Source organism: Chiloscyllium plagiosum, chromosome 15 (assembly GCF_004010195.1).
Source record: "Chiloscyllium plagiosum isolate BGI_BamShark_2017 chromosome 15, ASM401019v2, whole genome shotgun sequence".
Lineage (NCBI taxonomy): Eukaryota > Metazoa > Chordata > Chondrichthyes > Orectolobiformes > Hemiscylliidae > Chiloscyllium > Chiloscyllium plagiosum.
This window is the reverse complement of record NC_057724.1, coordinates 2,003,199-2,019,402: the sequence shown is the minus strand read 5'-3', so window position 1 is coordinate 2,019,402 and position 16,204 is coordinate 2,003,199. Positions and strand designations below refer to the sequence as shown.

General features: G+C 44.4%; 1 protein-coding gene across 3 annotated transcripts in view; it reads right to left on the bottom strand.

Annotated features, from left to right (window-relative positions):
- Positions 1-16,204, bottom strand: part of nup62l (nucleoporin 62 like) — a 62,896-nt gene that overhangs the window by 33,575 nt on the left and 13,117 nt on the right. For all 3 annotated transcript variants that reach the window (XM_043704276.1, XM_043704275.1, XM_043704277.1), the window contains exons 4-5: positions 9,846-9,935; positions 2,217-2,312 (exon numbers count right to left, since the gene is read on the bottom strand). In XM_043704276.1, coding sequence (XP_043560211.1) covers positions 2,217-2,312; positions 9,846-9,935 — 186 coding nt within the window. The remainder of the gene's footprint in view (positions 1-2,216; positions 2,313-9,845; positions 9,936-16,204) is intronic.

The following is a 16,204-nucleotide window of genomic DNA, read 5'->3' as shown; positions in this document are numbered from 1 at the left end:
TTTGTGTGCCGTTATGTGTCCTAGGGGTCGCAGTAGTCTGGCTGTCAGTTCTGAGATGCTCCTGATGGATGGTAGTTTGGCTAGTCCTTTTGGTTGTGGTATGTCCTCGTTCCGTGGTCTTTCCCTTAGGCATCTGTTGGTGAAGTTGCGCGGGTATCCGTTTTTGGTGAATACCTTGTATAGGTGTTCCTCTTCTTCTTTTTGCAGTTTTGGTGTACTGCAGTGTGTTGTGGCCCTTTTGAATAGTGTCCTGTTGCAGCTTCGTTTGTGTGTGTTGGGGTGGTTACTTTCATAGTTTAGGACTTGGTCTGTGTGTGTGGGTTTCCTGTATACTCTTGTAGTGAATTCTCCGTTCGGTGTTCTCTGTATCATCACGTCTAGGAATGGGAGTTGGCTATCTTTTTCTTCTTCTCTCGTGAATCGGATTCCTGTGTGTGTGGCGTTGATGATCCGGTGTGTTTTTTCTATTTCTGTGTTTTTAATGATTACAAACGTGTCATTGACATATCTGACCCAGAGTTTGTGTTGAATTTGTGGTAGGACTGTTTGTTCTAACCTTTGCATAACTGCCTCTGCTATGAGTCCCGAGATTGGTGATCCCATGGGTGTTCCGTTGATTTGTTGGTATATCTGGTTGTTGAATGTGAAGTGTGTTGTGAGGCACAAGTCCAGTAGTTTAAGTATGCCTTCTTTGTTGATAGGTTCAGCGTCCTATTTTCTGTTCTGTATGTCCAGTAGTTTGGCTATTGTTTCTCTGGCTAGGGTTTTGTCAATCGAAGTGAACAGTGCCGTCAGGTCGAATGATATCATGGTTTCTTCTTTGTCTATGTGTGTATTTCTGATGATGTCCAAGAATTCCTGTGTTGATTGTATGGAGTGTTTGGATCCGCTGACCAGGTGTTTTAGTTTCTGTTGTAGTTCTTTGGCCAGTTTGTATAATGGTGTCCCTGGTAGTGTTACTATGGGTCTGAGTGGGATATCTGGTTTGTGTACTTTAGGTAATCCATAGAATCTGGGGGTGTTGTTGCTTTCCGGTTTCATTCTTTGTAGGTCAGCTCTGGTTATCTGTCCGTTTTTTTGTAGATTCCTTAGTGTGTTATTTATCCTATTGGTGAGTTGTGGTGTGGGGTCAAATTCCTTCATTTGGTAGGTGATGATATCTGCAAGCAGTTGTTGTGCTTTTTGGATGTAATCTGATTTATCTAGGATGACCGTCATTCTGCCTTTATCTGCTGGTAGTATGATTATGTTCTTATCGTTTCTTAGTGATTTCAGTGCTTCCCTCTCCTTGGTGTTGAGGTTATGTGTTTGTCTTTTCCTTATTATCATAGGCACGACAGTTTATCTCACTGTTTGTTGTGTCTCTTCTGTCAGTCCATTGTTCCTGAGTGTGCATTCTAGTGCTGCTAGGAAGTCTGCTGTCTTGGCGTCCCTGTGGTTGTAGTTGAGTCCCTTGGCCAGTATTGTTCTTTCTGTGTCTGTGAGCTGTCTGTGGGAGAGGTTTTTAACCCAGGTGTGTGTTGTAGTGTCCTCTTTGTTGTGTTAGTTTGGCCATTTTTTCTTTTAGTGCCGTTTTTTTGCGGTGTGTGGTCCTGTTCTGTCCTACGGTGACAGCCTGTTCTATGGTCCGGGTCCATTCACGATTAGTGGTTTTTGAAATTAACGACTTTTGGCGCGCAATTTCTTGTTTGTACTTGTGGAGTCTGTTGTGCGCGTCTGTGATCATTACCTGGATCATCCTGAATCCATTCTGCTTGGCTGTTTCCTTGGCTTGTGGGTTGTTGACTGGGTCTGTATCTGACACATTGTGGAAGGATTAGATTCTTTCGGCATTCGTGTAGGAGACCATATTGTGAGCAAATGCAGTAAACTAGGGTAAGTGAAGTGCAGCTAAATTGCTGCTTCACCTGGAGGGTGTGTCGGGGACCTTGCATGGTGAGGAGGGAGAAGTAAATGGGCAGCTGCTACACCTTCTGTGATTGCATGGAGGGAATGGTCCCTGCATAAGGCTAACAAGGGAGGGGAGGGGAATATGCGTCTGGTGGTGGCATCCTGCTGGAGGTGGTAGAATAGGAGCGCATGATTTTTTGGATGTGGAACATGATGGGATGACTCTGTTTCTCTCTCCACATATGCTGCCTGACCTGCTAAGTTTTTTGAGCAGTTTGATTTTATTTCAAACATTTCTCTGCTTTGATAATCTGTTGATGACTTACGTGTAAATCCAGTTGTCGTTGAAGTGGCAGGAGGTACTGAGCTCACCACGGAGGCAAACAGAGTCGGCCCAGCTGTCGATGTACCAGTCGAAGTTCCTGCAGGCGAAGAATTAATTATTCCTTGTCTGTTATGAAACCGAATTTCTTCCACAATAATGGCACCATAATCAGAATTTGCAATTGCTCTGGTACTGAAAGGCATATTTTCATCACCTCCAAGTCAGATCATACTACAGGACTCGGTCTGCCTCAGATAATCATCAGTCTTTGCTCATTATACAATAACTTGTTGGAAACTACCCAGCAAGAAATATAAAAACAAATATTTAAGTCTTGCCTCACATGTCTGAATAACAAAAAGTGTATGAAAATGAGCATTGGCCCACTGCTAAGAGTCTGTACAACTAATGATCACAAATAAGGAGATGGCTGATAAACTGAATGGGAATTTTGCATCAGTTTTCACTGTAGGGGATATAAATAACTTCCCAGAAACATCTGTAAATCGGGAAATGGAAGAGAAGTAGAAAGTTAAAATTACAATCAATCAATCAAATCAGCAGAGAAGTGATACTGAGCAAAATGTTTGAGTTGCTTGCTGTCAGATCTAAACAGACTTCAAGAAGTGACTAGTGAGATTGTCAATGCATTAGTTTTAATTTACCTAATCTCCTTTGATTTAAAGAAGTTTCCAGAGTGGAAAATAGCAAACAGAAAGTAGTTCAAAAAGGGAAACAAAGTAAAAACTACAGGCCATTTGGCCAAACATCTTTCTGTTTATTTATTCATGTAATATGGTTTCGCTAGCTAAGCTGGCATTTATTGACAATCCCTGTTTCCTAGAAGTAAGTCGGTCTTCTGCCACATGTGGGTCAGGCCAGGTAAAGATGGCAGATTTCTGTCCCTGAAGGACATTAGTGAACCAGATGAGATTTCATGACGATTGTTAGCAGTTTCATTACTGCCATTATACTAACATTTTATTCCAGTTGTTTTATTAAATTCAAAACGTTACCACTTGCCATTGTGGAATTCAAACCAATATCCTCATATCATGAGCCTGGGGCTACTAACCCAAGCAATATTATCATTATGCCATCACCTTCCTTGTCTGTCATTGGGTAAATGTTAGAAGTTACGAAGGAAGCTAAAGCAGGGCACTTACAAACATTTAAGGTAATCAGGCAGCGTCAATATGGATTGTGGAGGAAAATCATGCTTAAGTAATTTAGATTAGATTCCCTAGTGTGGAAACAGGCCCTTCAGCCCAACAAGTCCACAGCAACTCTCTGAAGAGTAAACCACCCAGACCCATTCCCCTACCCTATTTTACCTCGATTTCCAGAGATGTTTGATATGACACCACATTAAAGGTTATTGCAGGAAAAAAAAACTCAGTGTAGGGGTAGTATATTGTCATGGATAGATGATTAGCTGGCTAACAGAAAATGACTCGTAGGCATAAATGGGTTATTTTCTGTTTGGCAAGGTATAACAAATGGTGTGTCTCAGGGATCAGTCCTGTGACCTCAACTCTTTAAAATTTATATAAATGGCTGAAGATGACAGAAAGGGTATGGTTGTCATATTAGCTGATGACACAGAAATAGGTAAGAAAATAAGTTGTAGACTGGATACAAGGATAGATTCAGCAAGCGAGCGAAGATCTGGTAAATGGAGTGTAATGGGATAAAATATGAAATTGCCCATTTTGTAAGAATAAAATACATATAGCCTAAAAGGTGAGAGTCTGTTGAACTATGAGATGCAGGGAGATTTAGGTATCTTTTGAATTGTCAAAAATACTCAAGAACAGAATTCTAATAGAATGTATTACTTATTGCAAGGTGAACTGAATACACTTCGGTTATACAGGGCACTGCTGGGATTGTATATGGAGTACAGTAGCAGTCACTCTGTTTAAGGAACAACGTGAAAGCATTGAGGCTGCAGTAGAGATGGGGACTTAGAGTAGGTGGTGACTTGGTCAAAACATAAGTGATCTGAGGAGTCTTAACAGGGTGACTACAGAAGAATCTTGAGCTATGGTCACTATTTAAAATCAGAATTGCCCATTTAAGGCAGAAACAAGGACATTTTTTGGAACTCTTCCTCAAAAGAAGAACTCCTTGAACATTTTTCAACTCAGATGTAAATAATTCAGAATAAACAAGGAATTGAAAGATAATCTGCCAGTGTTGGGAATAAGGAACAAACATATCATCCATGATCTCACTGAATCTTGGACCAGGCTCAATCCATCTGCTCCTGATTCACACATTCTTTTGCATTAACACTAATGTTGCAGAGCAATGTACTTTAATCAGTTTTTCAAGAGGAACCTTTTCTAGTGATACAAACTGACCACTAGAGCCATGGAGAAAAAGTTTCTGAAGTGTGTTTTAAGGATGGTTTTTGACAGCAGTATGTTGAGGAACCAACTAGAAAGTGTGCTATTTTAGATGCAGCATTATGCAACAAAAAAAAAAGGACTACTTAATAATCTTGTTAAATCTGGTGTTAAAAAAATTCTTTAAGGATAAGTGACCAAAACATTATTTTTTCCACATTACGTTTCAAAGTAAGGTAAGTTCATTCTGAAGCAAACGTGATAAATTTCAATAAATGAAATTACAAAAGTTTGAGGCAAGAATTGGTTGAAATGGATTGCAATTACATTAAAAGAAATGACAGTATGTAAATTTTCTTTCAACAACTACTACATGGTTTACATCAACTATATTTTCCTTAAAGATGCAAAGTCTCAAAAAATCACAGTCAACTGTTGCCAAAGGAAGCTCAGGATTGCATAACGTTTTCTCGAGTTTTGAAGAATGAGAGGCACTCTCATTGAAATCTTAACATGACAGGCAGGGTAGATGCAAGTAGTTCCCCAGCTGGGAAGTTGAGAACTGCACAATTTAAGTAACAAGGATGCCACTTAGGTCCAAGATGAGAAATTATTTTACTCAGATGGTTAGGAACCTTTCGAATTCTCTACCAGATAGCCATGGAGGCTAGGTCTTCGAGTGTGTTTAACACAGAGTGATAGTTTCCTGATTAGTGGTGCAGAATTGGTGGCATCAGCAAACTTACTAACTGTACCTCAAGATAACATCCAAATAATTTTTTTATAAATGATGAAATGTAGTGGACCCAGCACTAGTCCTTGTTGCACTCCACTGGTCACAGGCCTCCAGTCTGAAAACTCAATCAAGTTTGTGAGACATGATTTCCCACGCATAAAGCCATGTTGACTATCCCTAATCAGTCCTTGCCTTTCCAAATACATGTACATCCTGTCCCTCAGGATTTCCTTCAACAACATGTCCATCACCAACGCCAGGCTCACTGGTCTATAGTTCCCTGGCTTGTCCCTACCACACTTCTTAAACAGTGGCACCACGTTAGCCAACCTCGAGTCTTCCGGCACCTCACCTGTGACTATCGATGATACAAATATCTCAGCAAGAGGCCCAGCAATCACTTCTCTAGCTTCCCACAGAGTTCTAGGGTACACCTGCTCAGGGCTGAAAATGTGTTGCTGGAAAAGCGCAGGTCAGGCAGCATCCAAGGAACAGGAGAATCGACGTTTCGGCCATGAGCCCTTCTTCAGGAATGAGGAAAGTGTGTCCAGCAGGCTAAGATAAAAGGTAGGGAGGAGGGACTTGGGGGAGGGGCATTGGAATTGCGATAGTTGGAAGAAGGTCAAGGTGAGGGTGATAGGCCGGAGTGGGGTGGGGGGACGGAGAGGTCAGGAAGAAGATTGCAGGTTAGGAAGGCGGTGCTGAGTTCGAGGGATTTCACTGAGACAAGGTGGAGGGAGGGGAAATGGGGAAAATGGAGAAATCTGAGTTCATCCCTTGTGGTTGGAGGGTTCCCAGGATCAGGTCCTGGGGATTTATCCACTTTTATACATTTCAAGGCATCCAAACCTTCCTCGTCTGTAATATGGACATTTTTTCCAAGATATCATCATCTATTTCCCTACATTCTATATCTTCCATGTCCTTTTCTACAGTTAATAATGATGCAAAATATTCATTTAGTGTCTGCCCCATCTGCTGCGGCTCCACATAAAAGCCACCTTGCTGATCTTTGAGTGGCCCTATTCTCTCCCTAGTTACCCTTTTGTCCTTAATGTATTTGTAAAAACCCATCAGATGGCATCAACTAGCCACAAAATGACATGACCCTCTTTTACTAGTATCCTTACATACAGACGAGGAAGGACACCACTTCGACTGGGACAACACATCCATTCTAGGGCAAGCCAAACAGAGACATGCATGAGAATGCCTAGAAGCATGGCATTCCAACCGGGACTCTATCAACAAACACATCGAGTTAGACCCCATCTACGACCCCCTGAGAAAAAGAATAGGAAATGACGTCATCACCAGCAATGATGTCAAAACAGAAAATGACATCATCAACCCAAAGAAACACAAACAAACAGAAAACAGGAATTATCAACAGTGCTTTACCCAGAGGCCCACTGAAGATGTTATCTGTAGGGTGACGAAATGTCTGGAAATGAACCTTCCAGCTCAGCAAGCAAACCTACATTCACCCATTGGATTATCTTTATAGTGGACAGCGAAGAAGGTTACCTCAGATTATAACAGGATCTTGATCAGATGGGCCAATGGGCTCAGAAGTGGCAGCTGGAGTTTAATTCAGAATAAATGTGAGGTGCTGCATTTTGAGATAGCAAATCTTAGCAGGACTTATACACTTAATGGTAAGGTCCTAGGAAGTATTGCTGAACAAAGAGACCTTGGAGTGCAGGCTCATAGCTCCTTGAAAGTGGAGTCGCAGGTAGATAGGATAGTGAAGGCGGCGTTTGGTATGCTTTTCTTTATTGGTCAGAGTATTGAGTACAGGAATTGGGAGGTCATGTTGGGCTGTACAGGACATTGGTTAGGCCACTGTTAGAATATTGCATGCAATTCTGGTCTTCTTCCTATCGGATGTTACAAAACATGAAAGGGTGCAGAAAAGATTTACAAGGATGTTGCCAAGGTTGGTGGATTTGAGCTATAGGGAGAGGTTGAATAGGCTAGGGTTGTTTTTCCTGGAGTGTCGGAGGCTGAGGGGTGACCTTATAGAGGTTTATAAAATCAAGAGGGGCATGGATAGAATAAATAGACAAAGTATTTTTCCCTGGGGTGGGGAGTCCAGAACTAGAGGTCATAGGTTTAAGGTGAGAGGGGAAAGATATAAAAGAGACCCAAGAGGCAACCTTTTCACTCAGAGGATGGTACGTGTATGGAATGCGCTGCCAGAGGAAGTGGTGGAGGCTGGTACAATTGCAACATTTAAAAGGCATCTGGATGGGTATATGAATAGTTGGGGTTTGGAGGGATATGGGCCGGGTGCTGGCAGGTGGGACTAGATTGGGTTGAGATATCTGGGTAGCATGGACGAGGTGGACTGAAGGGTCTGTTTCCATGCTGTACATCTCTATGACTCTAAGTAAAAAGCCATGAAGCGTTCAATCAGGCTAAATGGACCACTTCTATTTCTATGTATGGGGGGGGGGGCCAAGTAAATTGCTGACAAAAACAGTCTGCTTGAAACATTCAGTCCCTCTAGCATCAACACTCAGGATGCACCATCTACAAGATATATGTGCTGAACTAACTCAAAGTAGAACTAATCACACCTTCCAAACCTGCGATCATGGGCAGTCCTAAAAACAAGAGCAGCAGCTAAATTGGATCGCCACATACTATGCTGACTTCAAAATACATGTCAATTGGGAAAGAGGGAATAGCCTTTTTAAGAGGCGATATCTTCCCTTTCTTTTTATTTTCCTGCAGTATATTGGCAATGAGCTCCACTGCAAACTGGGACATTGATAAATCAGTGCATCTACCATATTTGGCAGTGGTGGAATGGGAATTCATGAATCAAGCTTTTATTGCAACAGGGAGGGATACAAATCAGCAAATACTTTTAAAGAGATTTAGTAAAGCCATTCAAAGTTACAAAGTATGACGAACCACACATTGGAGACCAAAGCAGTAATGGGACAAGAAGCCATGATAGGTGATTTTCAGGGCAGACATGGACAGATCAGAATGGAGCCCACTGAGAGCAGTTCACCCCGCTGGACAGCATGGAGGAACGGTGGAGAAGCTTGGTATCGTCAAGCATGGCAGGGAGCAAGGAGTGAGAGGGATCACTTGTCCTCAGTAACACCTGATATCACAGAGTCTTTCAGTTGTGTCTTTCAAACCAAAATGATTAAAACATTGAGTTCTGGAAGAGAGACACATGGCTCGGACAACAACATTTAAAAGAGGAAAAGGGGACTGGAGATCACCTGTAGCTTTAAGAGCATAGAACATAGAAGAATACAGCGCAGTACAAGCCCTTCGGCCCTCGATGTTGCGCCGATCCAAGTCCACCTAACCTACACTAGCCCACTATCCTCCATATGCCTATCCAATGCCCGCTTAAATGCCCATAATGAGGAAGAGTCCACCACTGATACTGGCAGGGCATTCCATGAACTCACGACTCGCTGAGTAAAGAACCTACCCCTAACATCTGTCCTATACCTACCACCCCTTAATTTAAAGCTATGCCCCCTTGTAATAGCTGACTCCATACGTGGAAAAAGATTCTCACTGTCGACCCTATCTAAACCCCACTAATCATCTTGTATACCTCTATAGTCACCCCTAAACCTTCTTTTCTCCAATGAAAACAACCCCAAGTGCCTCAGCCTTTCCTCATACAATCTTTCTACCATACCAGGCAACATCCTGGTAAACCTCATAGGTTTAAGATATTAGGAGAAAAGTATAGAGGGGATGTCAGAGGAAGGTTCTTTACACAGAAAGTTGTGAATGCATGGAATGCGTTGCCAGCGGTGGTGGTGGAAACAGAGTCATTAGGGACATTTAAGCGACTGCTGGACATGCACATGGATAGCAGTGAGCCCAGTTCTGCAGCTTATCTATATCCCGCTGTAACCTGCCATATCCTTCCTCACTGTCTACAACTCCTCCGACTTTCGTATCATCCGCAAACTTGCTCGCCCAAACTTAAAGCCCCTTCTCGAGGTCATTTATAAAAATGACAAACAGCAATGGTCCCAAAACAGATCCTTGCGGAACACCGCTAGTGACGGCACTCCAAGATGAACCTTTGCCATCAACTACTACCCTCTGTCTTCTTCCAGCCAGCCAACTCCTAATCCAAACCTCCAACTCACCCTCAATGTCATACCTTCGTATTTTTTGCAGTAGTCTACCATGGGGAACCTTATCAAATGCCTTACTAAAATCCATATACACCACATCTACTGCTTTCCCCTCGTCCACCTCCTTAGTCACCTTCTCAAAGAATTCAATAAGGTTTGTGAGGCACGACCTGCCCTTCACAAAAGCAGAATGGGGAAGGACTCCTTTTCTTTAAAAGAAAGGAGTGATGACTTGATTGATTCAAAGAAATGCAGCATAAAGTGAGGAGAGAGAATGGTTGATAAGATGACAGCCAGCAAGCTATGTTGGTGTTCAGTCAGCAGGTTAATGGGAATAGAGTAGATGCAAAAGGTGCCGTATAATTCAGTTCACTGTATTGTCAATTGCCTAGGAGTTCATACTTTGCACTCACCTGCTGGCTTTGCATTAAATGAGAAGCCCTGCGTTGTGGAAGCTGTTGTGTTGGCACATGATGCCACTGTAGATGAGCCAAAAGTAAAACCTGAAAGAGGCAAAAAGCACAGTGTAAGAACAGTGATCCTGTGACATTCATAGCAGGGAAATGCAAGATTGATTTATAGCTTGCATTCCTCATCAGAACACCACCTTCACAAAGAAACAGACTTCATATTATAATTAAAACAAAATAAAGAATGGCAGTTGGAAATCTGAACAAAAACAAACTCAGGTCTGCTAGCAACTGTAGAAAGAAAAAAAACGTTAACATCTTGAATCCAGTAACCCTTCTTCAGAACTATTAGTGCTAGGAAAAGGTGAAGATTATTCTCAAGATGAGAGTGTGTGGTGTTGGTAAGTAAATGGATGGATACAGAGCCCAGACAGAAAGTTAGTCAGACAAAAGAAATGGATAATGCTAAGACAGGGAGAAAGAAAAACTGATAACAGGGACAATAAGCAGCCAAAAATGGGTATGCTGTACTAAAAGTAGCCCATGTCATGAAGGGCCAGGGTGGAGGGTGGGAAAAGAACATAGAGGAAGTTGTTCAGGTTCTAAAGGCTGCAGGGTACCCCAAGCAGAAAATGTGATGCTGCTCTTCCAGCATGCGCTGAGCCTTGCTGGAGCACTGCAGCAGGCCCAAGACAAAGATGTTGGCCAGGGAACACGATAGTATGTTGAAGTGGAAGGTAACAAGAAGCTTGGGGTAATTTGTGCGGACAGAACGAAGGTGTTCTGCACAGCGATCGCCCATTCTGCATTTTGTCTACCCAAGGTAGATGAGACTTGATCCAATGAAGTACAGGTATACTGCTGCTCCACCTGGAAGATGAATCTGGAGTCTTGGATAGCGAAGAGAGAGGAATTAAACAGGCAGATATGATTGCATGGAAAGATGCCATGAAGGTGTGGGGAAGTGTTTGGAGCGGAGGAGTGGACCAAGGTCTCCCAGAGAAATTGACCCCTGTGGAAGACTGAAATGGGAGGGGGGGGGGGGGGAGGGGAGGGAAATGTGTCTGGTAATGGTACACCCTGAAAGTGTTGGAAATGGTGGCTAGGTGACCCTTTGGAAGAGGATTCTGGCAGGTTGGGAACTCAGGACCAAGGGAACATTATCGGTGCTGTGCAAAGGAGAAAAGAAAAGGACAGAAATGCAAGAAATTGTTGGACACAATTGACAGCCTTATCGACCACAGATGCAGAGAACCTTCAGTGGAGGAAAAAAACAGATATTTCTGATGCTTCCCTGAAGATGGTGGCACCATCAAAATAGATGCAACAGTGACAGAGGAGCTGGGAGAATGGAATGGAATGGAATCCTACAGGAAGCAGGTTGAGGATGCATAATAGTCAACCATAGGAGTCAGTGGGTTTGTGGTGAATGTCGGTGGCCTGTTTATCCCCAGAAAACAGAAATGTTGAGAAAGGGCAGAAAGGAGTTAGAGATGCACCAAGTGAAAGTGAGAACAGGGTGGAAATTGGAAGGAAAATTGATAACCTTTTCCAATTCTGGTCAAGAGGGGGAAGTAAATCCAATGATGTCGTCAATGTACTGGTGAGAAGGGCCCAAGCAGGATTGGAATATGGAATAGTCCATGTTCCCCTCAAAGAGGCAGGAATAACAGGATCCACGGTGGCCACATCACTGACCTGAAGAAAGTGAGAGGAGTTAAAAGTTGTTCAAAATGAGGCCAATTTCAGCCAGTAGAGGGTGGTGCTGATGGTTCAGGCTTTCTTTCTAGAAAACAACAGAGACCACTGAGGCCATCCTGATTTTTGGGTGGGGGGGGGGGGGGGGGTAAAGGGATAGCATGTCTGTGTTAAGATGAAGCTGCTTCTTGCACGCGAACTAGAAATTCTCAAACTGATATAAAGAAGTGATATATGAAGAATTGTAGATCTAAGTTGGAAGGGACTGGACAAGGAGAAAAAAATTAAGTCAAGGTTGGAAGAAGTGAGTTATATGAGGCAGGAGCACACAGAAACTATGGGTCTGCATAGGCAGTCCCGTTGTGGATTTTGCAAAGGTGGAGAAGTAGCGAGGCTATGGGATGATGAGCTTCGGGGCAATGGTGGAAGGATAGTAACTGATGAAATGAGATTAGCAATCGTTGTGGACACAATAGCCTAGTGTTTGATGATGGGGTCACGGTCCAGCAGAGATAGGAAGAGATGTCTGAGAGCTAACCTTCAGACTCCACAGTATAAGGATCAGCACACCAGATAACAGCATCACCTTTATGGTAAGTTTCGATTCAAAGAGCATCTGAGAGCATGGCATGCAATCAGTTCAGAGGGAGATAGGTTGGAATGGATGGTTGTGGGTGGGTGGAGGCATTTAAAGGCCACTGATGCCACAAATAGTTCTCAATGAACAGTTCAAGTGCAGGAGAAATATAACAGGGAGGGATGCAGGTGAGAGTGTTGGAGGCAGTTGAAGGGGTCTGTGGGATGGAGCGCTTTCGGTTATCCAAAGAAATGGCACAAAGGCAGAGGAAGAAGAGCTCAATATCATGTCGTGGCTGAAATTTGCGGAGGTGGGGGCACAGATGGACAAAACTAAGATCTTTACTGATTACAGAATGTTCAACATCAGACAATGGAATGTCAGAGCGGATACCATATATGTTAAGACATGGGGTTAGGAAAAAGGATGGAGTGAGAAAGAGGGAGTTCCAGAGGGGCATATGTACCACTGAGTCATTGAAGTGTGCGTTCCTTAATGTGTAAGAAAAATATTTTATTGTTAGAATGTTGAAAAAGCCGAAGAATGAAGTGGAACTGGGGTCAAGGGCAGTTCTGAGACAGCATGCTATATAGCAGAGACAGCAACTCTGCAACCAGTCCAGCCAACTATAGCAAAATTTTAGATTACTTACAGTGTGGAAACAGGCCCTTCGGCCCAACAAGTCCACACCGACCCACCGAAGCAGAATTCACCCAGACCCATTCCCCTACATTCACCCCTGCCCCTAACACTACAGGCAATTTAACATGGCCAATTCACCTAACCTGCACATTTTTGGACTGTGGGAGGAAACCGGAGCACCCGGAGGAAACCCACGCAGACACGGGGAGAATGTGCAAACTCCACACAGTCAGTCGTCTGAGATGGGAATTGAACCAGAGTCTCTGGAGCTATGAGGCAGCAGTGCTAACTACTGTGCCCCTCCCCCTCCCATTCCACCAAGGATATGCAGGTCTTTGGACTCCTCCATCGCCAGACCACAACAACACGACGGTTGAAGGAAGAGCACCTCATCTTCCGCCTAGGAACCCTCCAACCACAAGGGATGAACTCGGATTTCACCAGTTTCCTCATTTCCCCTCCCCCCACCTTGTCTCAATCAAATCCATCGAATTCAGCACCGCCTTCCCAACCTGCAACCTTCTTCCTGACCTCTCCGCCCCCACCCCAGTCTGACCCATCACCCTCACCTTGACCTCTTTCCACCTATCACATTTCCGACGCCCCTCCCCCAAGTCCCTCCTCCTACCTTTTATCTTAGCCTGCTGGACAAACTTTCCTCATTCCTGAAGAAGGGCTTATGCCCGAAACGTCGATTCTCCTGTTCCCTGGATGCTGCCTGACCTGCTGCGCTTTTCCAGCAACACATTTTCAGCTCTAAATACTGTGCCACCATGCGGCCCACCATGCAGGCTGGATAGGATGTCAGCACAAGGACATCAAAATGTCTGTCCAATTGTTTTTTTGTCTCTTTGGGCTCTATCCCCATCTATCGTTTATTCCACTCCCTTCCCTGCAATGCATCTTTTACATATAAACCAACATTTTCCAAGCTACCATCAATTCTGATGAAGGGTTATTTGACCTGAAATGTTAACTCTGATTTCTCTCCACAGATGCTGCCAAACCTGCTGAGCTATTCCAGCAATTTCTGTTTTTATATCAGAATGGTGTGATGGGAAATGTTATTACGTTCAAGTACAGAAAATCCTCAAGTACAAACACCTCACTTCACCTTTCCAAACTTGGCTGGAATGCAGAAAGCAATTTCAGTGATCAAATAGAAGGATGCAGGATGGGCATTCAGCTGGTAATAGGGACACTGATGAAGGGCTTTTGCCCGAAATGTCAATTTTCCTACTCCTCGGATGCTGCCTGACCTGCTGTGCTTTTCCAGCACCTCTAATCTAGACTCTGATTTCCAGCATCTGCAGTCCTCATTTTTGCCATAGGGACAATGAATCAACCAGAGCAATAGAACCATTTCACAACACTAAAGTTATATTCATTTTAAATGCAACTGTATCTAACACTCATTCGTACGACATGCTAAGCAAGACAAAAAGGCAGCAGTGGATTCTACTTGGATTTAAAATGTTGAGTATGCCAATACTTAACAGTATCTACTCCTGCCGACTTCATCTGCAGGAAATGCAGTCAGATCCTGCTCCTCACAGAACGAGTTAGGGAACTGGAACTGGAGTTGGATGAACTGAGGATTATTCGAGAGGCTGAGAAGGTGATAGATAGAAGCTACAGGGACATAGTTACGCCAGAGAACAGAGGTAGCTGGGTAACAGTTAGAGGTGGGAAGGGGAGGAAGCAGGCAGTGCAGGGATCCCTTGTGGTCATTCCCCTAAACAATAAGTATGCCACTTTGGATACTGGTGGGGGGGAAAGCCTAGCAGGGGTAAGCTGCAGTGACCGGGTCTGTGGCGTGAGGTCTGGCTCTGAGACTCAGAAGGGAAAGGGGGAGAGGAGGAGAGCGCTAGTTATAGGAGACTCTAGTTAGAGGGACGGACAGGCGGTTCTGTGGGCATGGGCGAGACTCTCGGGTGGTTTGTTGCCTCCCGGGTGCCAGGGTCCGAGACGTCTCGGACCGTGTCTTCAGAATCCTTAAGGGGGAGGGTGTGCAGCCAGAAGTCGTGGTGCACGTTGGCACCAACGACATAGGTAGGAAGAGGGGTGGGGAGGTCATTAGTGGGCGGCACGGTGGCACAGTGGTTAGCACTGCTGCCTCGCAGCGCCAGAGACCCGGGTTCAATTCCCGCCTCAGGCGACTGACTGTGTAGAGTTTGCACGTTCTCCCCGTGTCTGCATGGGTTTCCTCCGGGTGCTCCGGTTTCCTCCCACAGTCGAAAGATGTGCAGGTCAGGTGAATTGGCCATGCTAAATTGCCCGTAGTGTTAGGTAAGAGGTAAATGTAGGGGTATGGGTGGGTTACGCTTCGGCGGGTCGGTGTGGACTTGTTGGGCCGAAGGGCCTGTTTCCATACTGTAAAGTAATCTAATCTAAAAAAAGAGCTCAGGGAGTTAGGCTGGAAGCTAAAAGCTAGGACAGACAGAGTTGTCATCTCTGGGTTGTTGCCTGTGCCACGTGACAGTGAGGCAAGGAATAGGGAGAGAGTGCAGTTGAACACGTAGCTGCAAGGATGGTGTAGAAGGGAGGGCTTCAGACATTTGGACAATTGGACTGCATTCTGGGGAAGGTGGGACCTGTACAAGCAGGACGGGTTGCACCTGAACCAGAAGGGCACCAATATCCTGGGAGGTAGGTTTGCTAGCACTCTTCGGGGAGGTTTAAACTAATTTGGCAGGGGATGGGATCCGGACTTGTAGTCCAGCAAGTAGGTTAGCTGTTTGTCAGGATGTCCAAGAATGTAGGGAGGCTGTGGAGAAGGTAGCACTGACAGGGAATACAGATGGGTTCAAGTGTGTATACTCCAACGCAAGGAGTATTAGAAATAAGGTGGGTGAACTTAAGGCGTGGATCAGTACCTGGGACTACGATGTTGTGGCCATCACGGAAACGTGGATAGAAGAGGGACAGGAATAGTTGTTGGAGGTTCCTGGTTACAGACGTTTCAGTAGGATTAGGGAGGGTGGTAAAAAAGGAGGGGGTGTGGCGTTGCTAATTAGAAATGGTATAACGGCTGCAGAAAGGCAGTTTGAGGGGGATCAGCCTTAAGAGGTAGTATGGGCTGAAGTCAGAAATAGGAAAGGTGCAGTCACCTTGTTGGGTGTTTACTATAGGCCCCCCAATAGCAGCAGAGATGTGGAGAAACAGATTGGGAAACAGATTTTGGGTAGTAGTCATGGGCGATTTCAACTTCCCAAATATTGATTGGAAGCTCTTTAGATCAAGTAGATTGGATGGGACGGTGTTTGTGCAGTGTGTCCAGGAAGCTTTTCTAACTCAGTATGTAGATTGTCCGACCAGAGGGGAGGCCATTTTGGATTTGGTACTCGGTAATGAACCGGGACAAGTGATGGGCTTGTTAGTGGGTGAACGTTTTGGTGATGGTGACCACAATTCTGACTTTCACCGTGGTTATGGAGAGAGATAG